Source organism: Pseudonaja textilis, chromosome 2 (assembly GCF_049901715.1).
Source record: "Pseudonaja textilis isolate UNSWEBS1 chromosome 2, rPseTex1.2, whole genome shotgun sequence".
Taxonomy (NCBI): domain Eukaryota; kingdom Metazoa; phylum Chordata; class Lepidosauria; order Squamata; family Elapidae; genus Pseudonaja; species Pseudonaja textilis.
In genome coordinates, this window is record NC_141991.1 from 161,775,032 (window position 1) to 161,802,395 (window position 27,364).

The 27,364-nt window shown below is 38.8% G+C and overlaps 1 protein-coding gene across 2 annotated transcripts in view; it reads right to left on the reverse strand.

The window, feature by feature from the left end:
* Positions 1-453: 453 nt before the first annotated feature.
* FAM131B (family with sequence similarity 131 member B) overlaps positions 454-27,364 on the reverse strand; it is a 48,823-nt gene continuing 21,912 nt past the window's right edge. For both annotated transcript variants that reach the window (XM_087926273.1, XM_087926272.1), the window contains exons 2-7: positions 13,639-13,748; positions 10,503-10,538; positions 8,019-8,112; positions 5,609-5,812; positions 4,571-4,714; positions 454-2,892 (exon numbers count right to left, since the gene is read on the reverse strand). In XM_087926273.1, coding sequence (XP_087782399.1) covers positions 2,273-2,892; positions 4,571-4,714; positions 5,609-5,812; positions 8,019-8,112; positions 10,503-10,538; positions 13,639-13,692 — 1,152 coding nt within the window. In that variant the 5' untranslated portion in view covers positions 13,693-13,748 and the 3' untranslated portion in view covers positions 454-2,272. The remainder of the gene's footprint in view (positions 2,893-4,570; positions 4,715-5,608; positions 5,813-8,018; positions 8,113-10,502; positions 10,539-13,638; positions 13,749-27,364) is intronic.

The window sequence follows — 27,364 nt, forward strand, 5'->3', positions numbered from 1 at the left end:
AATGGTTTGGAGGAAAGGAGAATCAAGCTGCCTGAATCTCCACCCTCCCCCATCACAATACTGGAAACATCTCAAAGCTTTCTGGTTATCCTGAAGGCTCGATGATGTTGGTGTAACAGGAATTTCATTCATTCTTCATCTGCAGAGATGCACACTCAGTGCTCCTCATGGTTCTGCATCATTGCTGGGAGAATTCTCCACAACTGACTGAAAGCCAGAATGCAGCAATTTAAGAAAAAAATATATATGCAAGAACATGAGGCGTTGTCCTCATATCCAGCGAAGTTCTGTATCCAACCCTCTTTAGCCTTCAGAGGTTGGCACTGTAGCATGTAAACATATTTTAAAAGAGAGGTGGGCTCCCAAAGGCTCAGAGGTTGAGCAGCCTCCCCAACCCAAGGAGCCAGGAAGAGTAAGGAAACAGAGACAAGGAAAAGAATGGCGACAAAAGGCTTTTCTTTCATGCATTTTGCTTTGATTATTTTTGCCTGACCATGTCCGTATGATGAAAATGTTCTCAAAGAAGGTGCAGTAAAGGGGAAGACAGAGTTTCTTGGTTGTTGAAATACGTGGAGTTCCCCTCAATACGTCATGAAAAGAGTGGGGGCACTTCAGCTCCCTTTTGCTGATGACATCTGAATGCAAAGCTTCTGAACCCAAAGTTTTTCCCCTTTCTCTACACAAAGGGGTAAGATCTGAGTAAATAAAGCGTGGCTGTGCAATTTACTCTTCAATTTTCTAGCCAGCAGACCCAGATTAGTTGCAAGCCACATTGAATTTTCAGGTAAATGGTGTAGGAATGAGAGCAGAGAAAATGCTATTACCTGTGGATGTTTTCTCACAGGACAAGGTAGGGTCACCTGTTATGGCAGCGTCCTTATTTTTGCTCTTTTAATGATGACCATACACTTTTAAAAATTAATTCTGGCCATTTTTTATATTATTATTTTCTTCCATTGTTTGTGTCTGACAGACAATGGTCAAAGAACACAGTATTAAAAGCTAGGTTTTATAATGCTAATTTCCATTTATCTGCCAAGACAAACCAATGACTGAGAAAAAGGGATAACTTGAGCTCAAATTCTATGGGCCACAAAACTTAGCAATCATTTGCCACCAAAAAACCCTTTTTCAAATAAAAAATGAGGGAAATGTGCCCCTTACTTTTTTCTTATTCTTGACTGAACTAGGCATTAACTAATATTTGTCATTAGAACAAAAATCATAGCAGGAATACAATAGAGAATTACTCTTGGCCCAGTCTCAATTTTGCAATAGTTTCAGAGGAACTTGCAAGTCTATTACCTTACACTACTAGATGGCACCAGGCCATTCCCTCTGACAGCCAGAAAACTGTTGCAATATAAACATTTGGGGAAAAAATAGAGGAAAACTAGGTACATAGTTAAGCTGTGGTATGTGTTTGTTTTTGTTTCTTTGTCTTGTCTTCCCTGTATACAATGGAAAGACTGAACTCCATGTCTGCATAAATTATAAGATTGACAGATGACCCCCGCTCCCTTTTCCCTACATGCAGTGCCCAATAATAAATAGAGGGGGAAAACCCTCTCCAGCCCCCATATAGGCAAAGTTAACCGAGGGTGGGTGCATAAAGAGGCTTTCAGCGGCAAATGCATGCACACGTGCTGAAGAATGAGGTTTGAATTGGACTCAGAGTACCTCACGGAATAGTCACTACCCCTAAAGTCCCACAGTCTGGATCCATGCCCTCCACTTCATGGTCCTCTAGGCCTCAGGTGAAAGCTTCTCTCCAAATAGCACCTCATTTCCATGAATAGAATTCTTGATGAGGCCTGGCTTTTTTTTGTTGCAAAGTTATCTAAGAAGCATCCCTCTCTCCCTATCATTGATCCACCAGGTTCCAAGAGCCAGACCGAAGCAGCATTTTCTCAGAGGCGGTGTTAATGGAATCAGCCTCACAAAGCCACTCTTGATACCAGCATAACCTGTTCCCACTGTTTGCAATGTCCACATGAGGCCACTATCTTGCATTCCCTGAGCTTTCTGGGCAGTATAAGTCGTACAAGTTCAGCCTAACGTGTGCAGGAGGAGTGGGGGAGTTAGCAATGCCCAGCACTTTGGTCCTTGGCTTACCTTTCCATAAATCTAAGGATAAACAAGTGTGCTATGAGGAACCGGGAAGCCTGGGGAATTGAGATAGGGGAAATTGAGGAGCTGGAGAGGGGCTTCCCTGACACTTTCCCCCACCCGTGTTTCCCATGCATATTGTCAAAGGTTTCAACAGCCAGCATCAGTTATTGGTTTCACCTTCTTCCTCATCAAAGGACTGAACTCCAGATGAAGTAACATCAGAAACCTTGCGGCTAAGGGCAGCAGGCTCTGCCTCCTCTCTGGGTGAAAGAGACTCCAGATCCCGGCATACAACATCGTCCTCTTCTGGAGAAGGTTTCTTGTTCAACAGGGGGGCTTTCTCCAGCACGGGGTTCCCTTCCTCTTCTGCGTGAACTCCCACAAGAGTGCTGGATTCAGCATCCCCCCCATTACCAATGCTATCATCACCACTAGGAGTTGTCTGAGCTGGCCATACATCCACAAGGCCAGTATTTTGGAACACAGCTTGTTGCACTTGCTGGTGTTGTTGTTGCTGCTGTTGCTGTAGCTGTTGCTGCTGCTGCTGCTGTTGCATTTGTAACAGTTGGTGCTGCTGGATAAGGTTGTTCTGGATTAAAACACTTTCCTGCAGGTTAGACTGGCATTCCTCAAAGTTCTGGCCAAGGTAAGAACCAGCAGCTGGGGATGCAATGAGGGACTGATCACTGGTTTCCCAAGCATCAGACGAACCCAGGCAGTACATTCCTTGTGAGACGTAAGAGTGAGGCCAGCTGTCATACTGCACCTGGGCCAGGTGTTCTGCATAGGAGGAAGGAAGAGAAGAAAATAAAAATGAGAGAGGTGAAAGGCAGAATTGAAGAAGAAATAGGAAAGACATAAGCAATAATATTTTGTGGCAGGATGGTAAGCTTGCTTAGCAGTTGCCTGAGGAGGTTGTGAGAGTACACAATTTACAGTGAACATCCCTTAAAATGGTTATTTACAGAGCGGTTAGACTCTTGGAATCTCACAGCTGTGAAGATGCATTCATGATTTAGACCCAGGCACTTCGATTAATCGGAGTGAACAGATCAAGTGAATATGGACTGAGAATACATATTCATGTTAGGTGTCTATGAGATGCAGATGCTTGGATTGAACCATAATCTTTTGTGCTCCAGGGAGGCTGCTGCTGCGGGGATTCTAGAATGTCTTCAGACATTTTTTCCCCAGTGATCTGAAACAAGACTAAAAGATCCAAGAGAAGAAAGAAATCTGACTACCAGAGAGAAGGCAGTGGAAGATGTTGAACTTCTAGCAAATACATTATTCATACAATCACCATCTTATAGCAGCTCTGAGGCTACAAAAAGGAAGACTAAGATTGAAGTTGCATTCCAGCTCTGCCCTAATCTAGAAGTGCAAAAATTACAAGTCACATACAAGTCACATTGTATGCAACTCATTTATGGCCCCGGAGGAGGTGGAGCTAGTTTCTAAAAAAAAAAAAAATCTTCCATTTTTGAGGCAGTGATTTAATGGTCAATTGTATCCATTAAAAACAAAACCATAACAATAAAATTATCCCAAAAACGCAGGCCAGTTTTCTTTTCTTTTTTAAATTTTTTGCTGCAAAACTGGTATTTACGTTGTCAGTTACGCTTCCCAAGAATAAGTAAAACAGCTTTTACTCTATTACTGTATTTCAATAACTTCTCTAAAAAAATATATTTTTAAATTTCTTGAACATTATGAATGTACATATTAACTAACTATATGTATACAAATGCAAACTGTACATATGTTGATTGGAATGTAAGCATGCCTGGCTTAATTTAGAATAGCTCTACCTTACTCCCAGTAGAAGGGTTCACCATCCCAAATGATCTTCCAATAAATACCATCTGCTTGTTGACAATTAGTATGTCAAAGAGAAGGCTAGATTTAGTAACTTCCCTGCTTGCTGCTGAGAGGGATTTTAAGCCAGTCTGGAGGACATCCATTGAGTTGCATCAGCCTCTATTTGTATGCTAAAGCAACATGGTCTAGACACAAGTTTGACCTAAATTCTACAAAGCTTGAGGCACAAAGAGACCTACCAGGTGGTGTTGAGAGACAAATAATGAAAGTAGAGGAAATAATATAATACAGAATATAAGCTGTGCCTTAAAGTGTCTGATGATCTAGATAATATTAACTGAATACTGGTTACAATAACTTTCTAACAGTGGCTATTATTAGGGGATCTAAGGCTGAAAACAGCTTTCTTAACATTATTTAATGTGTTTAGTGCTGATAAAACATTTAAAACTAAGGTTTTCCTGCTTAGTGCTTAGCCAATATATTGCACAAATAAATAGATAACTAGGACTGGTGTGCTTCTCCCAATCAGAATAGCCTTACCCTTCTCTAATTGTCCCATGAAAAGAAGATTACCTGTCTCCCTATAGCTTTATGTCAAATCTCCTGGAAGCTTAAGAGGAAAATAAATATTCACCTTGATTCTCCATCATCTCTTGATAGTTTTCATTGTAGTTGCCAGCTTGGTTTTCCTGACTGGAGTTGACACTTACATCCTCGCCATCCATGGAAGACCAGGCCATCAGTGTGGCTTCTGAAATAGCAAACTGTTCCATCACTCCTAAATGATCAAAAGACAGAAAAGAGTAAATGTCAACGATGCCAACTCATTCCTTTCTCCCACTTGCCAATAACTCCATACACTTGTCACTTCCCTGCTGTCTCACTGTCCAATATCCAAATCAATAGCCTATCTCAAAATTCCAACCCGGATCCTGAAATGTTATATCTTGAATGGACAATCTTGTATCAGAATGGCTGCCTCATGCATATAGGTACATAGCCAGTGGCACAGGAATAAAGCCCACCTTCAAAGTATTCAGCAGCGTTTGGAAGTTGCTAAAAATATGGAATAGGAATACAGAATTGTATAGTAAAATTGTACATGATATCAGAGTCAGAAATATAATCTATAATATCTAAGAAGGGAAAAGGAATAATTTAGAGATGTTTTCAATTGAAATCTTTATTTCTTTTTATTTGAACTGGGGGACTAAGATAGTGAAAAGATATTATCTACATTGAGAGATTTGAATGGGTTCAGATCCACTTCAGAGTAAGTATATCTCCTCTAAGCTAACTCTTGGATTATTTTCACACTTCTTCAAATGTAAGGGGAACAGATCAGAAATTGTTATGTCCAAACATCTGAATATCCTCAGTCCATCTATGCAATCCAAATAAAAGCAATATTCCAAATAAATAGATTTGGAATTTTGATTCTAATGAAATAACAACATCTGCCTAATTCAGGTGTTTGGGAAGGACTCAACAGGTAGACAACAATGTCAAATCCAAACTAAACATCTGACTATCTGTGCAAGCAACCATCATAATGGAGGAACAGTCATGTGATTCCACAAATCTAGAAAAACTACTCTGTATCCCATTTACCCTCCTCTTCGTCCTCCTTGTCTACCTAGAGCTATTTGCATGCAGAGAGGTGGTAGCATACCTGCAAGGAATCGGGCCTCTTTTTCTCCATCACTCAGGTCAGAGTAAGCATCTGCATCCTTGCGTACTGTCTCATGAGTATGTTGCTGCTGGCTGCTGCCTTTGCCCCAGCCCTGCCACTCAATCATGTGTGCAACCCGGCCCTGCCCCATGGCAGTGGGCTTCGTGACATGATCCTTCATGCTGCGGGATATCCCTAAGGCACCTGACATTAATAAAACAAAGAGGGGCTATTATACAGGGCCAAAGCAATCTGTCATGACAACCGTCTAGGACAAGTCTACTTTGTTCTGTCTTCCTGTCTCGACATAATTGCTCTACTGTTACAGGAGTCTCCCCATAAAGGTAAAAAAAAATATGTGCCATGGAATTCCAAAACTGAATTGCTTTACCATCTTTTTATCTGAACAATACAGTGATTTGTCATTCCATTGGAGAATCTGGGCTTGACAGCAAGAGGCTAATTGGGGCCACAATATAACATGTGTAATGAATTTCAAACATCCAACAAAGTATGATAATAAATATGTGCCTAAGCAATATGCTTTCTCCAAAAAAATGTTATGGGGAGCAAAATCAGGACTGCAGCACTGAGGAATTAACCCCCATGATTCTCCTAGAAAGAGTCTTCTATCCCCACCCAACCCTCGTGTATTTTATAAATTTGCTCTATGCCTGCAAAGAGGTTTCCATTGGCACTTACGGTAGTTTTTCTCCTGATGCATACAAGAGCAGAGCTCTTTATGGGACAGGAAATAACCTTTCTACCTACAAATCAAAAACTTTATAGAAATTATAGTAGACTACAATATGAAATTATATAATTTAATTTTCATTCATGAAAAGTTAAATATACTAATTATAATGTATTGATTGTTAATAAAAACAGGGCTGTCTATTTTCAGAATGTTTTCAACCATGAAAGATTAATGTTAATTAATTCTAGCACTTGCTTCCTTTTCTTGTTATGACTAAGATTTTCAAAAGCTTTAAACAGATTCATAGAACTTCTTTAATTCTGTGAATCTTTGTATAATTCTTTCCTTTTTCTCTTCTATGAGCAAATTGAATAGAAAATTATGTTATTTAAAATGCTTTTAAGGGCAAAATCTTTCCCAAGGCCGCTTACATAATACAATCACATGGAATAAATACATAAATAATGAAATAGTAAACACTGATAAAGGGTAAAAATCACAGCATCATAATAATACTAAGACCAGTCTATACTAAAATCAAAATACAACTGCATCTAATCCCAGAACTATTCCCACATTGCTCTCATAAAAAGAGGAAAATAATAAATATGTATTCAGGAATGTCTAAAATTAATGAGGCTTGATAGATTCTAGATGCCAACCATTCCAGGCACGTAGAGTGCTGTAGAAAAACCCTGTTGTTTTGTATTGGTCAGCTTGTCACCCTCAAAGTAGGCAAGAGAAATGACTGGCTTTTAAAAGTGAATTGGTTGATACAGTTGAGGGTGATATCCTCTCAATAATTTCACCCTTAACAACTAAACCCTTTAGGGGTTAAATCCACAGCTTTAATAGTCACTCTGAAACGCCTGATATCCAGCGCCATGTAGTCCAGCCACTCCATATCCCAAAACATTTGAAATGGATTGTCTTATAGGTAGCTGCAGATTATAGTCCATCCTTACTGAATGAATAACCAACGTGAAGTCTGGAGAACCAACCTAGGTTCCTGACCATCCCAGTCACTCAGCTTTTGCCATGGGAAGAGTGTTCCAGAAAAAAGGGTCCCCAAAAGTGGAATTTCTATGCAGAGCCCATAGTTTTCCTATCCAAGGATTCTTTCTCTTGCCTGTCTAAATTTGCACTTGTTCATTCTCACTCCTCCTCAAGCTGCACTTTTGCACTGAAATAAAGGGGAGATCAGCACTAACTTTAGGGAAGCATTCCTCAATCCTATGTCCTTTAGAACTTTGGTCTATGGCTCCCCACATCCTCAGTTAATCTGAGAGTTGTGATTCAGTACTGAGAGGTATTAAAATTAGGAAGACTTATTATTGTGGTGGGGATAAGATTTATTTTTTTGCGTTAGCAAAAAAGACCTTGTTCTGTAATATGGGAAAGGTAATGGGTGTTGTCCAGTTTTTATTTTTACCTCAGACAGACAATAGCAAATTATTGTTATGCACTCAGTCACACCCACCTGCTCCAACAGGGAAATGTGAAGGGGTAACAAACCAATTCTGAGACATAGGAGCAACGAGGGAACTGATGAATATGTGGCACTTAATTCTGCAATTTGGGTAGATAATAAAGATATCAAAAGTTTCTTTTTACTCCTGTTATTTCATAAAGATTTGAAGTTAGGGCAAAAAGTGGATAAAACCCAGGTTAGTAAGAAGTACAATTTCAGATTCACAGGTTTGAAATTCTCACCAGATAAAGATGACTTAGCAAGAGCTCCAATTCCATAGGCATTTGAGTTTCGTTTCAGTTTGGGAAGAATTGAAGTTGTATCTTCCATGGATAGCTGAAAACAGGCCATACCAAGAAATAAAACATGAGATAGAGAAAAGGAGCAGGAGGTATTCTGATCTGAGTTTCTAAGAAAACAAGAAATATAAATCTAAAATAGAAGGAACAAAGAAGAAAGAACAATAACTTCAGAAAGTTTCTAAGGTAAGTATTAGTTTTGCATCAGCCCTAATGAGCTAAAGTTACATTTGGTGTTTGGCTGGCATGTGTTTTGCCAGCAATTTATAATATATTATATGAGAAGGTTAAAAGACAGAAAATAAATAATATTCAAGGTAGAACCTGTTGTGTATGTAAAGCTCCCAAATACTTCAGAGCATTTCTAACATAACAACTAATAACATAATACACCATCACCATGGCAGCAGATTATAAATTTAGGCAGCCTTATATCACAGCGATAGCTGTATAATGCTATAAATTGGTGGTCTGAGTGAGTAGAGGAAGAATAAGAGTGGATTACTGTTATCTGGATTCAGATAAATACTGAGTAAATAAGATCAGAAAGTATTTTTCAAAGGTGAAGATTTACTCAGCTGCTTTCTTATTTTGATTCAGTATAGAAGCCAGAATGATAAAGGAAAGACTAGATTCCAGGAAATCTGCAATGAAGTCACCACTTCATCTGCTCTATGCAAGTAATAGAACATACCTCATGTCTTAGGTTTTTTTCTGCCCCCACTTTTTTCATCTTTGAATGCTACACAAAGGAAATACTCAACATTATTGTTGAGGAACATGGTGTACAATCACAAAATGAAAAAAGGGAAAAAATAGGAATTGAAAAAAAATATAGGAATTGAAATTGGGTACAGATCCTCCAAAACCACAGGTGTGTCAGTTAATTTTCCTTCTATATTATCCATACAAGCTGTAAGAATCCACAATCCTGAAGTGCTCTCCCTTCTTACTGAAAATCCCCTCCCCATACATACAGTAGATTAGCCATTTTATCCTGAATTTGTTATTTATTGTGTGGGACACAGAAAACCCAAGCACCAGAAAGAAAGTGGTTGAAGAACAGTGTTGGTTTGGAACCCAGTAACTACTTTCATTTAAAATAAAAATGGCAGCATTATGCACATATATTGTAATTACTCTAGCATGTCCTATGATTTGATTCTTGTCTCCAGAAAATGGACTACAAAAGTCATTGGTCTAATAAAAATTGTACTCCAAGCATTAAAAAATAGTCATTTATATTTAGTCATGATTTGAGTATTAATTTATGCCTTTTCAGTAGTTCATTATTGTTTGAGCTAAGCAATTTATATGACAGTAGTGATAATATTAAATGAATGACTCCCATTTAATCACAACCTCTCCTTCGTAGAACATATGAGAAACAGTTATTAGAAGTGTTATTTCTTGAAGAATGTACAGAATGCCAACTGTGTACTTCATAGATATACAGAATGAATATATTTGCTTTTTTCTCTATTGTGTGAGGTTTTTTTTTCCTTTTAGATAATTAGTCTTGGGGGTATTTTGTGGCAGACTTTTGGCAAAGCAATTCCTGCAATCCTTTTTTTTATCATATTTGGTTGTCCAAGTACATCATATTGTGGTTAACATAGAATTTGGTTTATGTAATGATTTTGAGTTCCAGTTTTAAACTGTAGATTGTAGATAATGTAGATGAGTTTTCTTTTCTGGATATTTAAATTTTTTGTTGATGAAAACTACAGGACATAACTTCTTTAATGGCATTTACACTTTTTAATGAACAGATTGAAAGGTGATTTTTATGTCCTGTTTTTACTAAATTGTATGAGTTCGCATTTATGTATACATTTATACACACAGTTTACAAAACTAGGAGAGTCTGGATAATTTGGATAAAATCTGTATTATTTTAAAATGCTATGAAAAAAAATCAGAATGAAAATAAAGGAGTAATTAAAATAGATGTTTTTGGATTGTAAATGATAGTGATAATATCTTATAAAAATGTTTGCAATATAAATTAAAGCCTGTCCTTGAGTCCAGGCAGACATATTCAAAACAGCCAGCAAGTAGTTATTTAAATATCCTTCTACTTTAAGAGCAGATTTTGAATAGCCACCCACTCACAGATCAGATTTTCTGCTGCTGAGGGGGGTCTGTTGTGGGATTGTGGAAAAAATGTTTAGATAATTGGAATTTGACTTTGAAACACACACATCTTCAGTGTGCTGAGCTGCCATTCAGATCAATTATTTGTTTTTCTGGATAAAGTATCAATTGGACTAGAAGCAGGAAAATGCTCAATCTAAGGTATGACCCAGAATTTAGAAATAAGATGGGTCCCTAATGGTCACCTCAGGACCCACCACTGGTCACCAAGACCCACTCAAGACTCTCACATAGACAGACTGACTCAACTGGAGTGCTGGATGTACTCACATTAATGCCATCCCAGGAGAAATCTGTCCGTGTTTGCTATATAAGAAGAAGACAAAGCATTAGTAACACACCCAAACTCTCTCCATACCACCTTCCTTTCTTGTAGCAGTTGGTTTTATTGCTTCCTCTACTAAGTATTTCAGTGACCAGGATGCATGTTTTGGGAGACTGTTCTTGATAGTAGTTATGGTTGCAAGTGTACAATAAATAAAGATTGGGGAGAGGGAAAAGCAAACTGAGAAGTGGTGAGAAAATATAATTATTCCAGGATCGAAGCTGCCATGGCACTGAACATCAATGATACTATCAGATGTTCATTTAAACAGTGAGTTGAAAACTTATTTATAGCAGCAGTAGATGATTAAGTAGGTATAGATTTATAAAACTGCCTAAAGCTTCGGCATAAAACTAGCTGGGTGACCTTGGGCCAGTCACATTCTCTCAGCCGTGGGAAGGAGGTAATGGCAAAGAATTGTGCCAAGAAAATTACAGGCACTTGTCCAGGAAGTCCCCAAGAATTAGACACAACTGAACAGAAGGGGGGAAACTATGACTATAATAAAATATCTTCTCTTTCCCCCTTTTTATCTTCTTCCATTCTAGCTTTCTTTTTGCTCCTCTTCCCTTCGTTCTGACAAGATGAAATACTCTTCCTGAAAGCTACGTTCCTTTTATTATTTTCCTTACTCATCCATTTTTTTTGATGTGGCACTTTACTTATAGAAAAGCTTTCCTCCCAATATTTGCTCTACTAATATAAATACTTTTCTTTCATCCTTCTCTGTCTAATTGAATTTTTCTTCCTCTTGACTCAGCTCTTCAATTCTTCCTTTCAGTTTCCTAGATGCTGTCTCATATATTGTTTCTGAGATTGTATATTGGCAGGAAAACAGTTTAGGATCATTAGTTGATATGGCTTCACATTTCCTCAGAAATCCCTCTGAGTCCTCCAACAATTAGCTGATGGCACTGAAGGGTAAGCACTGTCTGCCATTGTCTTAAGAGTAACACTTGCAACATGAGGAAGCTGGATTTACTAGTATGATGGAAAGTACCCAGCAATGTCATTAGCTCATCATAGGAGGTCCACTTTGCTTCCTGGATGGATCTGAAGCCACCTATATAGGAATATGGTACATTCCTGAACATTTAGAAAACCTTTTCCAGCACCACATGCGTCTTGTCTCAAGCAACATAGCCTTACCTAGAGTTGCATTTGTATATGCATGTGAAAACATGGGGGTTTCATGCAGGGGTGAGATCTGACCGGTGTAACTACCGATTTTGGTGTATATCATCGTCATCTAGCTGCCTGGACAGATGAGCAGAGCTGCACGTGGGCACTTTTTTCTTGCTTTTTCAACCACAGCTGTGTCACGCAAAGCAGCTGTGGTTGAAAACACAGGAAATAAAGGTTAGATAAGAGCCTGGGTAGGCGGGTGGGCCAAAACAGCAGCAGACACAGAACTGGTTCTATGTCTGCTGGTCTTCAGAGCTATTGGTTCTACAAAAGTGGACAGAACCGGTAGAATCCCACACCTGGTTTCATGCAAATTTAACCAATAAAATGTGCTGTTAAGCCTGCTTTCAAGCATAGTTTTCCATAGTTGTTTGGCAATGTTTGTCTATATAATGATTCTAAGATTAAATATTAAATATTTTTATTACAATCTGTCCATGTCCTTTAAGAAAAATGGGTGAAGTCACACTTTACTCTTAAGAACTTCTGCCCAGCACATTTCAAATTAAAAGAGGTTCTGGTAACTGTACCGAAGAAAATTGCTGTCTGGCATCAAGAGAAGGTAATGGTCAAAATAGACAAGACCAGTTTGGTTTAATTATTGGGCCACTGAATCTGAATGAAGGCAAAGCTCTGCGTAGTCCAATAATTATTTTATAACAGAGGTCCATGAGATGCCAGTAGAAAATTTAACAATGGAGAAAAATGGAACCACCTGAGCCAATTCTCCTACCATTCAAATGGTTATCACATTGAATAGCCAAAATCCCCCGAAGGGAGATTTCTGAAGTCACAGTCTAAGTAAGCATATATCAACATGCTCCCATCTGTCTGCAGCAGTTTCATAAAAACTAAAATGACATGCTTGAATAGCATTTATCTATTCCAAAAAGCTCATTAAATTTCACTTCATACACCCTATTAGATAAGTAGGCCACATACAATTATCAAAGAATCGAACAAAGTTATGCAAGAAGGGTAATCCATCTGAAGCCATCTACTCTATGCTGATGGATAATGAAAACACATATACACAAAGAACCAACTCCTATGTTTTTCCTTAACCCTAATTTCAGTACATGGGCTTGGAAAGTCTGAACCTCTTCAGGTACCCTGAGATCTGATTATGTTTTCCCTCCTGCAATTGATTGGACCTAGAAACAGCTTTTATCTGTGTAAATCATCCAACTATTGTGGGGAGAGTTGCATAGCAGAAAGGAAAGCATATAGTGTGCTGTTTTCCCCACTGAAATTCTGCTGTTTACTAGTTGGCAGGCTGACTGTTATGTGATTAAAAAGACAGGGCACTTCCTGCATCTTCTACTCCAACATAACAATACTCAATCCAGTCTGGTTCTTAGCTGAGTGCCAGGAGGAAACAAATTATCAGAGGCCTCTAGAAGACCAGGGCTCGCCATACCTGATGCACAAGACTTACTACCAAATCATTAAATGGCCTGAACTGAATAGAGATTCTATAGCAAAAGGAGAAAATTCTCTGCATGATCACAAGAATACAAGAGGATACTGTATAGAGAACATGAGTGGTTTTATCTCACCGGTACTCATTAGAAAAAATTCACAGATAAGGATCTATCCTAGGCACTTCATGGAATACTGCCAAAATGTTTTTGACAGCTAATAGTTCTAGAATCTTACTGGATTCAAATTCCAAAGAATTATTTTATTTTCTGCCAATCTATATCAAGTTAAAACAAAAATTCACACACACCCCCATCATTGTCTACAATAAAACAACCCCACCCCCTTTGACTGTTTGAAAGATCCTGGATCTTCATCCTAGAACATACTTGTTTCTGTGGTTTTGATTGGGGATTTCTCTTTGCTGAAGATTCTTGAGTGCTCTCTTCTCTATCACGTGGAATGAATGCTCACCTCAGTAGACGGTCTGTGGATGCTGCTTCCATGAAGTGAGCTGGTGCTGTCCATGTTGATCTGGTCCACATCTTTTAGCCCTTTCCAGTCCACAGCAATCACTTCATTTCCTGAAGCCACACAAAAAGTAATCAGAGTTCCTACTTTTGATTACATTCCAAAATTTCCTTGGCCTCGGTTGTCCCACAGCTGATACAAATGTTAATTTAAGCAGGGATCTCTGAGGAAGACAGTCACAGATTTCATTAGGATGCCCCCTCACCTCAAAGAAGATAATATGCTATTGAATCCAACTGTGATCTGACATTTCTAAAAATGTTAGAAGATTGGATGGAAGTGTGAATGACTGAAATATTGTTGAATACCAGGAAAATTGCAAGATTCATCAATCACTGAAACGGAGGGAAGAGACCCCTGGATTTCAGTACAGCATTACAGCCAAGCTTTACGAAAATGTGGTGTCACTTCAGACTCTTGGCACACTTTTTCATTATGGAAAAATACATTAAAAGTTTAATAAATAAATACTAACTGGCATTTGGCTAACATCAAAAGAATCAAATTCAATACTAATATCAAATATAAATTATGATGGATGAATATCATCTAAAGAGTGGTGATCCTTAATTGCCTTCCTGAAGCCCTTTGAGTCCCTTCTGAGGATAACAATGGAAAACTGATGGCCCAGTTTCCTGCTCTTTTTAGATGGAAAATCATATTGCTAGCTAAAAAAAAAAAAGCAGATCATAATCCTAAAGAAAAAAGAAACCCCCCAAACACCTGGGAAAAAACAGTGCTACCCAAATGTGTGTTGCATTCCCACCCATGTGGCCCTTGGTCACAGAACTTTGCTCACCTTAATCCAATAATGTACATATGAGGTATAGATGTTGAAAATTTGGGTACAGATTATGTATTAATAGTTACACTATAAACCTTAAATATCACATGGAGACTAATTTCAAATAGGATTTGTACAGACAGACATTTAAACAGGACTTGTCATTCTTTTCTTCATAATCAAGAGCCTCCCTGATTCACAAACCATTGCCCATAATTGAAATACATATGGACCATTCGATCATGCAGTAATGTGTCTTCCTCTCCCACTCCCATTTTTCAGATAGCTGAAACAGTTCTAAGCAAAACAGGATGGGTCTATTTCATTTTGAACGCCACCTAATCAATACTGAACAAAGCCATCTTAAGAAAACTTACAAAACTGGCTTCTTTTCTTAGTCTGATCCTAAATAGTAAATGTATGTCATGTGATGCATTAAACAACTTCTCAGGATAATGGTGGTCTGAAAATGATAATAATGCTAAATATTTTGCTGTAACTATGGACGGAGAAAAATTTAAAGCAGACTCAAATCAACAGATTGTTTCAATTATAAGCACTTAATATGTATCTGAAAGTGTTTGGCATTTGCCAGGAAGTGTACCATTAAACATAAATTCATAACATGGTGTTTACTTTATGGCAAAATGTTGCCATGACATTCAATGGCGCTAGCACAAAAGAGCTAACTTGAATGGAAGGAATGAAGCAATAATAAAAAGAGAACAGGAATCTACAGAATTGAAAAAGAAAATGTGATGAAAGAATTGCTGGACTGCTGTTTGAATTCTGTCGTGACAAGCAAGCTGACAGGGGTTCCAGTTTTGTCTGTGCAAGTATATTGGCACTGCTCACAGTGCAGAACACCAGGTTGTTGGCTTGTCTAAGCAAAGCAGAAAAGAAAGCCTGCAGTGTGGTTCCATATGGCTCTGGCTTTGCACATACAAGCACTCCCACTCTGCCTAGATAAGCTAATCGGTTAAATCCAGAATATATGAATTTCTGGGACATACTAGTTTTGCCCCATGAAAATCAACATTTCCCCCTCAGTCCTGACAACTCATATTCACCTTAGTGTAGTCACAATTATACTTGTGTATTCATTATACCAATTTTTGTTTCCTTTCTTCATGGAGGTCTGAGATAGTTAATTTCCATGGTGTTCTTCCATGATATAATGGTAGTTGGATTTATGAGATTTCCACATTAGAACTGGGCTGCTTATATTACCTAATATACAGATGCATTCATAAATAGTATGAATATTATGAGGGATGAATTCAAAGGCATATTGGTTTAGATGTTATTGGGTTGGGCAGATATGTGACATACTTTGCCCTGCATGGGAAATCAATTGTACTCTAATCCTCCGAACTGTTTGCTGTGCTTAATTGGATATGTAGGGTTATGCTTTCATTCTTCTTTACATTTTCACTGAGTTTTCAATGCATTCTCCAATGGAAGTCTCTAAAGAATAAATTCCATTGTGAAAAAGGGGAAAACCCATCTTTGGTGAATGGAGTGCTCTGAGGTTTTCCATCGTCGCTACTAGGAGTGTTGTAAAACTGATGCAGCAAATATTATCTCTAGATTTTTTAAAATAATTCCTTAGCTCTATGTGATTTGGCTTTAGACAACAATTTCTGTGTCATAAAATATATGTGGTTGGATTGCATGCAGCCATGCATAGACTTCATTTCGGTGATGTGACCACTACGATGCTGCCTTGAAGAAAAACAGCACACAGTCAGTATGCAGCCCTCAACCTTTTCTTTGACTCAATCTGACTATTTACATTTGATTATACATGTCAGTAAATTATTACTTTTACAATATACAGTTTGATGAAATAGCATCTGCAAAGCAATATATTACAGGGTATTTAAAAATATTTAGTAGTGTTTATTATAAACCCCCTAATCACTTTTGGGAGAAAAACAAGCCTTCCTGAATTCCTTATACAGCTCCTATTGTTCAAGCACAAAAACATCTAGAATTAAGTCACCTAGAATTAAAGATGGAGTTTCTCTGGCGTCAGAAGGCTTCCGCACAGTCACTCCATCTTATTGGAGCTAAACTGGGCCTATTTGCTTCCATGTAGATCTAAGTACTTACAAACACAAGTACAGATCCTCAACAGCATCTCCTATCTCGCCAATGCCTTTATTGATTATAGAAGGTAACTGTTATTGCTTATGGCTCTGTGTTAATGTCTGATTAGACTCTCCCTCAAGTTTGAATCCTTGGGTACTTCTATGTGTGCATTAGAAAGCATGGTGCAGCCCGCACCAAATGAGCAGGAAGGAGGAAGGAAGGGGTGGACTACCTGACTGCCTTTCTCACAGAGGTACATTGTCCCCCCACCCCTTTCCCCTGCAACTCATGGCATATCCCACCATAATAAAATTTATTCAGAGAATGGTTATGCTGATGGATGAACAGATGGATGCACAGAATCTTAAGCCCATAAACAGAAATTGCATTAGAAAGTATAAAAAAGAAAATGCTCTAGAGCTATATGTAAAAGTAATTTAAACCTTGTAAAAGTAATTTAATATCTTGGTCTGTCTTGCACGTACCGATTTAGTTTGCAACAGCAAAGTTGATATATTTGCACAACATGTTGATTCAGATTTTCAGGTATGTTAATAGTTTCCTACATGAGCAAGAACTTTTCAATCAGATATGTGCCTCACCACAGTAATATTTTCCACTGTCACAATCCATATCCAGGGAAGATGTATGGTTTAATTCAGCAAATTAGTGACAGCATTTAGATTTACATGGCATTTTTACCTATAAACACTGTATTCTGGATTTATACAAATGGTTTCTTGCAAAGCACATGTACAATAAGCTGGGATCAAGGTTATGATGAGTTGTCTCTTTATTATCCAGTGGCAGCAGGCATTTAACAGAATTCACTAGGGAATAATCAAGACAAGAACATGAAATCTCTACAGATACCATGATACCGCACAACTTTTAAATGTCTGTCATTTGCTGCTAAAACAAGGTTTCCTTGAATCTGGCTTGAAATCAGTCATTAAACCATCGGGCTTTTCTCTCTTTTTTGACAATTCATACTGCAGAAAAGGCAATATTTGTTTTAACAAGACCACAGACATCTTGTGGTGAAAGCTTCTCTACAACTAAGAGCTATAGAAAAGTCAACACTGCTTTGCCCAGATCTCACTGATCACCATGAAATTGCTGTAAGTGAATCTCTTAGAGGTTTCCTCAGTATTCATAAATTTAACCATTGAACTCAATCATCTGCAGAGGACTTCAGAATGTGTACCTACTAAAAATAATGTGAAAACAGCAGTTAAACAAGCAGCAGGCTCAGAGTCAACAACACACTGGTACCCTGCCAACCCAAGTACTGAAATGTGCTAGCTTAATTTTCTTTCCATGTAGGACAAAAAGCAGTTAGCAATCCTTTAGATAATTTTCAAGTTGGTCATGAATTACTGAACAGAAGCAAGCACTGCGAGCTGCCACTGTGCATAGACACTACTAATTACAAGAAAGCTTCTGACTCATTAAGTGAATTGGCCATTAGTGAAGCTGGGAGGAATATGAAAATAGAAATCGAGTGGCATGACTGACATTTTAATGCAATTAGGCTGCCAATGATAACAAAAAATATAAAACCAGAGCGTAGTATGATAATAAAAGGTGAGTTTGCATCTGTTCACCTCTCCAGGAAAAGCTGCAATCCTTCGTATCAAGTCCTGGATGGAGTCTTTGCTTAGTGCCCTCAGGCATATCACTGGTGTTCAATTTTTTAAACTGATAAATTTGTTTAGTATTAAAAAGCTGTATGATCAATTGAAAACCATCAAACCATCAAAGTTTTTTTTTCAAGAACTTACATTGTACTTGAAAAGTACTTGAATTATTTGCCTCTAGCTCCATTTATTCCTAATACTGACAAGATCTGTACTGTATGCTTAACTTACTCATACATGTAATTTAAATGTAACCTTTAGAACAATCTTGTAAGATATATTTACAAATTGAGCAGCGGGGGGCCTGGGGCTAAATGGGTCCACACAAGACCAAATCCGATTTCTATGCTGTCCTTTCTTTTAGTTGCTGAAAACCCTGGAACAAATGTTTGAGGATCTTTAGTTCTATCTGCTGGGTAAGTCTCTTATTTATTTTTTGAGCCCAGGCAGAACCGTTGGGTGGATAAGGAGTGTGGGCAAGATTTTTAAGTCATCAGATAATGAGGCTCTCTTCATCAGGCAGGCCTAACCATCAATATATGCTTTTATGTGGAAAGATTTCCAACTGAAAGTAATTCTGTCTCAAGTAGCAGATGGGAGGCCACTCAGATGTATATAAGAATGGGCAAGGTGTTTGTTGTTTCACACAATATATTAGTTGCTCTCAAAACTAACAGTGTTTTTTTAATGTCATAATAGCACAAGAGAAGTAAGATGATATACATATATCCTCCCAAAAATCATAACCTTTGAATGTATTCATGCTTGTAAGTTCAATTATGCACTGTGTATGGCTCTTGAGCCTTGCTATCTTGCTCCAGACTCTGCCCATTCTCTTTATACAGGAATCCCAGATGGCTTGTCTTCCCTTGGGAACATGGATAAGGATCCAAGTTGCTTAGTGGGGCAGTGAGTGATCTATTATAGTTCTGCAATGATTCAAGGCTAATTTCCTGTTAGACCTCTCCTCCTTTCCCTGGCTGGGCGTTTCCCAACATGTTGTCAAGGAAGGCTGTTGAAAGCCTCATTGCCACGTGGAATTTAGTTTTTAAGAGTTATACAGATATTTCTCAACTTACGACCACAATTGAGTCAAAATTTATGTTGCTAATTGACAAATTTGTTGAGTGAATTTTGCCCCATTTTATGATTTTTCTTGCCACGTGTGTTAACTGAATCACTGTTAAATTAGTAACAAGGTTGTTAGACGAATCTGGTTTCCCCATTGACTTTGCTTGTCAGAAGGTTGCAAAAAGTGATCATGTGATACCAGGACCCTGCAACCATCATCAGTTGTCAAGCATCTGAATATAAATCACGTGACCATGGGCTACTCAATGGGCATACGTGTGAAAAATGGTCATAAGTCACTTTTATCGGTGTCCTTGTAACTTTGGTCATTAAATGAACTGTTGTAAATCGAGGACCACCTGTAACTGTAGTAGTAATTTTATATGCACATATAAGGCACAATACAAAACAATAAAATATATATAAAAATTAATATAACAATCAAATTATAAAATCAAAATATAACATATATTAATTACTATAAAATATAGTATGAATGTTCACAATATTTGAAATAACTATTAAAACTTATATCTAACTAACAATACATAACAATTCTGCATAAAATATAAATAAAAATATAAAATATTCTGCAAAAAACTGCTTTTTAATCTGGTGAGTCTCTTCAACCTGCATTCAAACTTGTCTAAATGTTAGAGCCAGTATTTTCTACATATAAAATAAGGATACTAGGAAAAAGAACAGCTCAGTCTTGCTGTAAAAGCACTGTATATTGTTGCATTATTCATATTAAAAATGCAGTGCTAAAAGCATAGCACTTTTCTCATTAAAACCTCAACCTTCGGTCTAAGTCTAAATTTCAAATTTGGTGACCACATTTTTCTTCTTCTTTTCCAATCTACGTGGTGCTTAATGAAGAGGTATGAAGGACTTACAATATTGCACATCTCCTTGTAGTGTTTGATTTTACCATAATAAATACTGCCCAGCTATGGATTTTGCATTTATGTTCCTTGTTTTCTTATTTTCTAAGATTTGCTGGATAACTTCCAACCTCTATATGCCAAAATTCAATGATGGGATTCAATTTTTTTTTACTGCTGGCTCTGTAGGTGTGGCTTGGTGGGCATGGCAGCGGAAGGATACTGTAAAATCTCCATTCCCTCCCCACTCCTGGGCGAAGGTTACTACAAAATCCTCACCCCACTAACCTGCTTTCCAGCTCCGTTGGTCTGTGCAGGGCAACAAAAGAAGACCCAGCTGATCAGCTGCGACTCAGGAGGCAGAGAATAGATGGGGGTGGGGCCAGTCAGAGGTGGTATTTGCTGGTTCTCCAAACTACTCAAAATTTCCGCTATCGGTTCTCCAGAATTGGTCAGAACCTGCTGAATACCACCTCCGTCAAAATTGTAAAAATTATAAAATCTACTGAGTGGCATTCAAATTTGCAGAATAATCCAAGATCCTATTCCCTCCTCCAAAATTGATGCTAAATTATTTAGAGGGATCCACTATCATTAACTGGATTTGGGGCCAGTGAGTAATGCACAGATAGTCCTCAATTTATGACTATAATTGAGCCTGTATTATGGTTGTAAATGGTGGTAGTAAAATGGGCATCATTGTACCATACCTGATTTTACAATCTTTCTTGCAGTGTCTGTGAAACAAACTCATTTAGCTGATGGGCTTTTGTTGCCAGAAATTGGAAGTAAAGGCAAGTTCACATAAAATGTGACGAGATGTGGGAAAAGCCATTCCAGAACCTGGGGGCAGAGTCAAGAGGGATCAGCCCACAATCCCTACATAGCCGCAAGTGAACTAAGTCCAACCTAACCAGGTGCTAATTGTTAGTTGAGAAGATTCCTATGCATAGGCATAATCAGCAATAAACTGGAACCACATGTAGATGTGATTTTTCACGCCAGACACCATGGGATACTGCAAACAGCTGTAAATGTGGGCTGATTGCCAAGTGCCCAAAATGCAATTACAAGACTGCAGATGGGAAAGGGGATTGAAACATCAAAACCAGGTGGTTAAATAGCTCTGGGGAGGCCCATCGTAACTTCAAACAGTCACTAAACAACTAGTCATAAGTTGAGGGCTACCTATACTTTATATTGAGAAATAAGAAAGTAAAGCAAGATGATTATCATTTATTTGCTACTTCTAATAGGTGAAAATCATCGTTAAAAACAGAGTAATGGAGCAAGCTGGAAAAGGCTCCAGGTGAGGAAAAAGACGGGAAACAAGACCACTTTCGTTGGCTCAGCAAAAAGCTTTGATAGGCTCCATTTCAGAACTGGCTTTTACAAGGATTTTTAATGTTGAGAGCTTTTCCTTCTCATCCCCTATCCCTTTTTTGTTTGCTTTATGTCTAATTTAGATTATAAAAGAAGATTAAGATAAAATATTTGAAGTAAGATAAACTATAAATGGAGTTGAGAAGATTGGTTCTTTTTATTCATTTAGTTTCCTTAGGAAATCTTGTCAGCAGTATCTCTTGTCAGGTGGAAAATGGCCACCCAAGGCTACCAGATTGTGCTGCAGACCATGGGATGACAAGAAAAAAATAATATTTTATTTATCTCTTTGTTGCCATTTCATGGGCACCTAGATTTTTGCAGCCTAGATCTGGCAAGCCCTAGACTTTCTTTTTATTTCCAACTCGGGGGATCCTGTATCGTTGGTAGTAAATGCCAAGGACACTACTCCAACCCTGTGACATTTGATATGTGCTCTATGTGGGTGGCAGAATAACAGAATTAGCAGGGACCTTAGAGGTCTTCTAGTCCAGGGGTCACCAACCTTTTGGACCTTAGAGACCACTAAACTCATAATTTTAAATCCTATGGACAAGAGACCCTGGGAAAATCCCCCCAAAAGCCTGCAGGAAAATCCCCCATCCTGTTTTCCTACCGATTGATCATTCTTTATTTGGGATTGCAGGGGAGAGAGAGAGAGAGAGAGAGAGAGAGGGAGAGAGAGAGACTTTTGGCTTCATGCAAGGAAAGCAGCAGCAGAAGTCTTTCTTTCTCTCCCCCAAACTCCATCAGAAATGAGTCTTTGTGAGACTTGTCATGCCAGCGCAGTCTCTTGGAGCAAGATGCCTTGCAGGGTCCCAAAGACTCATTTCTGCAGAGTTTGGGGGGAGAGAAAGAAAGACTTTTGCTGCTTTCCTTGTGTGCAGCCAAAAGCAGAAAAAGAAAGAAGTGGAAAGAAGCAGCCCACTGGCCAGGCCAGGCGCATGGGGCAAGTGGGGCAAGTTCCCCCCTCTGCCCTTTCCCCTGTCCCCTCACTACCTCATGTTGTTCGCAATGTAAGCGATGCAAGCCTTCTGTTCCCCCACAGCCTGGATTAATTGCTTTGGGGGGTGCTTTGGGGGTGACAATTCTCTGCGGACCACCAAAATTTTCTCGTGGACCACCAGTGGTCCCCGGCCCACTGGTTGGCGACCACTGTTCTAGTCCAATACCCTGCTCAAGCAGAAGACCCCATAACATGTCAGACAAATGATTGTCTAATCTCTTCTTAAAAGCCACCAGTGTTGGAGCATCCACAACTTCTGGAGACAAGCTGTTCCAGGGATTGACTGTTCTCCTTAGTTCTAGGCTGATTCACTCCTTGATTAATTTCCATCGATTGCTTCTTGTCCTGCCTTCAGGTGCTTTGGAAAATAAGTTGACCCCTTTCTTCTTTGCAGTAACCCCTTAGACATTGAAACACTGCTATCATGTCACCTCTAATGGCTACACGCTACTTTAAAATCAGGTATGTAGTCACTAGCCATAGTGGCTACATACTGGATTTTAAAAACATTTCAAAAATACAGGAACCATTTAAAGTTATGGTGGTACTGAATGAAAGGAAGTTATGGCCGTTGCAATACCACTTGGATATCCACTTCCACTTAGGATCACAGGGGTGCTTCAATTCCCTTCACTCTTCCTCCCCCATCTTTGTCCTTTGGTCCATCCTGCACTCTACCGCCCTGCTGGCTGCTGTCCCCAGAAGCTCATGAAGCGTGTCCAGCCTGGCCCTTCACGGGCAACTGCTGGCTGTAGTAAGCCTTCTTCCTGAGCCATGGTACAAATCATGTGTGGCCTCATGAAGCTTTCAAACCCTCCAAAGCTTGACAAAAAGTCTGTGTGTAATTTGGAAAGGAGCTGCAGGCACTGGAGTGCAGGGCAGCAGAGGTGGCAGAGTGCAGGGTGGCCAGAAGGGCAGAGGTGGGGCGGATGGGGGAGGAGTTGAAAAGAAGTTAATGTGTTGCCCTCCTGAAACGTGGGGTGGGCGGGACCAAGCCAGGAATGGCTTGGATTGGGTGGTTCCTCACCTAACGAACAGGTGGGATTTAATCAATGATAGCAACTAGGATTGCCAAGATTGCTGTTGCTATGTGGTCACATGACAGTGCATTTTGCTTAACAATGGAAATTCCAGTCCCAGTTATTAACCAAGAACTATCTGCAAGTAAGTATATCTGTCTGCAAAATTAGCAAGCAGTTCTAACTCAGCAATGCCTACAATATTGCATTATACCCTTATAGAAGAAATAAATTATTCTGTGGTAATAGACAAAATGGTTCAGAAACATCACTATGAGTTATTTCTTTTTTAAAAGACACTTAATAAAACTATACTCTATAAAAAGAAAGGCAGGAGATTAACTTCATGGAACCATAATTTGTCTTATGGTTTATAAAATAATAACCGCTCTCTCCTTCTCTCTGTCTTCTTTGTCATTAATAGACTCTTCCGTTCGTAACAACAGCAGCAACAAACAATAATTCTGAGGAACTGACTGTCAATTAAACAGCGGAACAGCTTGACTTCCTGAGTTGTGGGTGTTCCATCAGTGAAGGTTTTTTTTAAAAAAGGACTGGACAGGCATTTGCCCAGGATGGTATAAGGTCATTACCTTGGACTAGAAGACTTCAAAGGTCCCTTCCAGCCCTACGATTCTTTAATCCTAACAGAAAAAGGTACTAGATTTAATTTGGCAGCTTGCATATAACTCTCTTGCTCTTGGATTTTCTAAAATAAAATATTCTGCACTGAAATAAATAAATTGATATAATAATAAACAAATTGATAGATAATTCTCTGGAAGGAAATGAGCAATTTTTCATCCAGGAGGGATCAGCCAAGATTCCAGAAACATATCAGAAGAGAACAGAATAGATAGTTCTATTTGTCTAAATAGAGTCATATACCTTGATATTTAGCAATGTGCAATGACTCTATATTGATAAAATAGGCATGTAGAAATGTAGTCAATATGAAACAAATCCAGAGAAAGTCACTCTAACATTATAACATTACAAGTTCTGTTTCCTGTTGGTAATAATCAGTAGACAGGAAGCTACAATGGGGAAAACTCCTGCAACTAAATACTTCTCCATGTAGTCATACTGAGTCCAGCAGTATGTCAGGGTTCTAACGATTGCCCTAACTAAATCATGAACCTTGAGCCAAGCTTCAAAAGAATCCAAAAAATGTATTAGGAGCAACATGTCTGGCATTAACTGTATGAAGCCAACTCTGAGGCATTAATTTACTATCACCTATGACCCTGTTTCCTCCCACCCCCCTGGGTGTGTCATAAATCAGATTCTCCAACAAAACATATTCACGGGCTAAGTGCCATCAATCACACTCTACAATGAAGGATTTTCGTGGGCAGAAGATCGAGTAGCCTAGGCTACAGTCTCCACAAGAGAAGTGTAGAATGTGCTTCTGGCCTTCATCTGCCACACTGCTTCCTCAGGCTTTTCCCCCTTCCTTCTTATGGCAACTTGGAAACAGGCATAGTAATGATTTATGAGTTGACACAGTATTGCAAATTAAGTTGTTTTCAGCATCTGAGCGGAATCTATAGCATGGATTCTAAGGAGACATAGTCAATAGAATAAAATAGGTACAGTATATTCTATTTAGAATCCTTCATTAGGTTGGGTACAGCTTATATGTGGGATACTTTTGATGGGATATATTTATTTACCAAAGTCCACTCAACTCCTCTGGGCTATTTCAACTACACGTGTCAGTTATATCTTCAGGGAGCCTATGCTAGACTTTATTGGCCCTACTGGTCACTAGCTCTTCTTTCCTGTTTTTACTAACTACTTGTGAGTTAAAGAGCTAAGCTACTTGTGCTTATGCGTCAACTTATTGACAAATAATAAGGGCCAACTTATTTGCACCAAGGGCAAGACAAGCACCAGAAACAAAGAATGAAAACTAATCAAGGAGAGAAGCAATGGAATTAAGGAGAAACTTACTAACAGTGAGGAAAATTGACCAGTGGAACAGCTTGCCTCCAGAAATCATGGGTGGTCTATCCCTGCAGATTTTAAAGAAAAGATTGGACACCTGCCTGAAATGGTATAGGGTCTCCTGCTTGAGCAAGGGATTGGACTAGAAGACCTCCAAGGTCCCTTCCAGCTTTATTCTGATTGATTGGAGGACACTTTATTGCTGGAAGGAGAAGGAGAAATCTGAAATAGCGGCTATGTCATATGAAGACTGTGGGGAAGGGATGTATCACTAATTCCTGCTGCTCCGAATCTGAAGGAAGGAGGGAAGAGGACACATTATAAAGAGGAGGGTGCTTTTCTCAAAGCAGGAATGTTGAATATACATCAACAATCAATAGCCATATCACAAAGTAAAGTTGATCCATACAAAAAGTTTGGGGTGCTTAGTTTAAGTTTCCAAAGTATGGTATAAAAGGAGGCTGACTATATACCCTTATTTTGACAGAGGTCAATCCAACAATGGAAATGATTTCAATCTACTGTGCAATATCATAAAGATGTTTAATTAGCTAAGCTCCGTTGTATGCCTGGGTTGCTTCTGCTGAGTTCAAGTCAGCTAAAAGAGGAGTCTTTCTCAGAAGTCATCTCTATCCTTGCTTTTGCACTTTAACAAAGAGGCCTTTCAAGCACAGATACCCAGGTCTATTCAGAGAATTTATTAACATTTCAGGGCCAGGTGAATATTTGCAAAATGTTTCATCTTTTACTGTATTTTTAGCCCTTCCCCATATGCTTTGCTCTATAGAATCATGTTAAGCCTGAGAGGAGTTAAGTTTATAAGAAAAACAAAGCTGGCTGGTGGGGTGTGGGCAGCACCATAATTCATACAGATGATCTCCAAATTGAACCAGTTTTTAAGAAATGAAATATGACAGCTTTGTGGGATCTGGTAAAAGTCGAGAAATTACAAAACAATACAAAGCACCATTATTGTTCACAGTAGGAAGGAGATTAATAAAACATTCCTTAATTGATGGTATACTGGCAGCAGGCTCACGCAAACTTGAGGTGAATCAGGAGAGACATGCAGTGAAGTGCCACGGTGTAATATAATGGATGACAAGAATAATGATATGAATACTAGAACAATAGTATAGTCTCTCTCTCTCTCCCCCTCCCCGCCCCCAGCCCTAGGAAAAAGCAAATACCAAACCACTCCCCAAAATTGTCAAGAAAACTATAGGGAGATGTCCTCGGTGCTCTCTGAGCTTGGTTGTTTTCTTGCAAACATTTCATTATCCAAACTAGGTAGCACTTGCCCTGTCAGTGTTGGTGGGAGTGATCTAGGAGGTTTTTTGGGCATTCCTACAAACACTGACAGGGCAAGCCACTAGAATATAAACTGAGAGCAAACCCCACTCCTTACTAGCGCTGATGATATTACCTAGTTTGGGTAATAAAATGTTTGAAAGAAAACAGCCAAGCTCAAAGAGCATCAAGGACCGCTGAATCCTGAGCTACAAATATTCTCCTTTATTGAAACTACAGGAACTAATCCAGGCAGTCACCAGGCGTTAATAGACCATCCCACCCCATCAGAAAACCTGTGGTGAGTCTATATTTATTCTGGAGAATTTTGGTTATCACATCATAAGAAAGTTATCATTGAACTAGAAGATACAAGTATGAGCAACCCAAATGATTAGGAAGTTCATTATCTCCCTGGCAAGAAAAGATGACAGCAACTGCGGCTTGAAATGAAGGTAGTTAAAAGAGAGAAAATATAAAATGATGCCTGCATAGACACTGTGGATGCAAAAACTTCTTTCCCCCTCTCTCACAACCCAACCCTATCT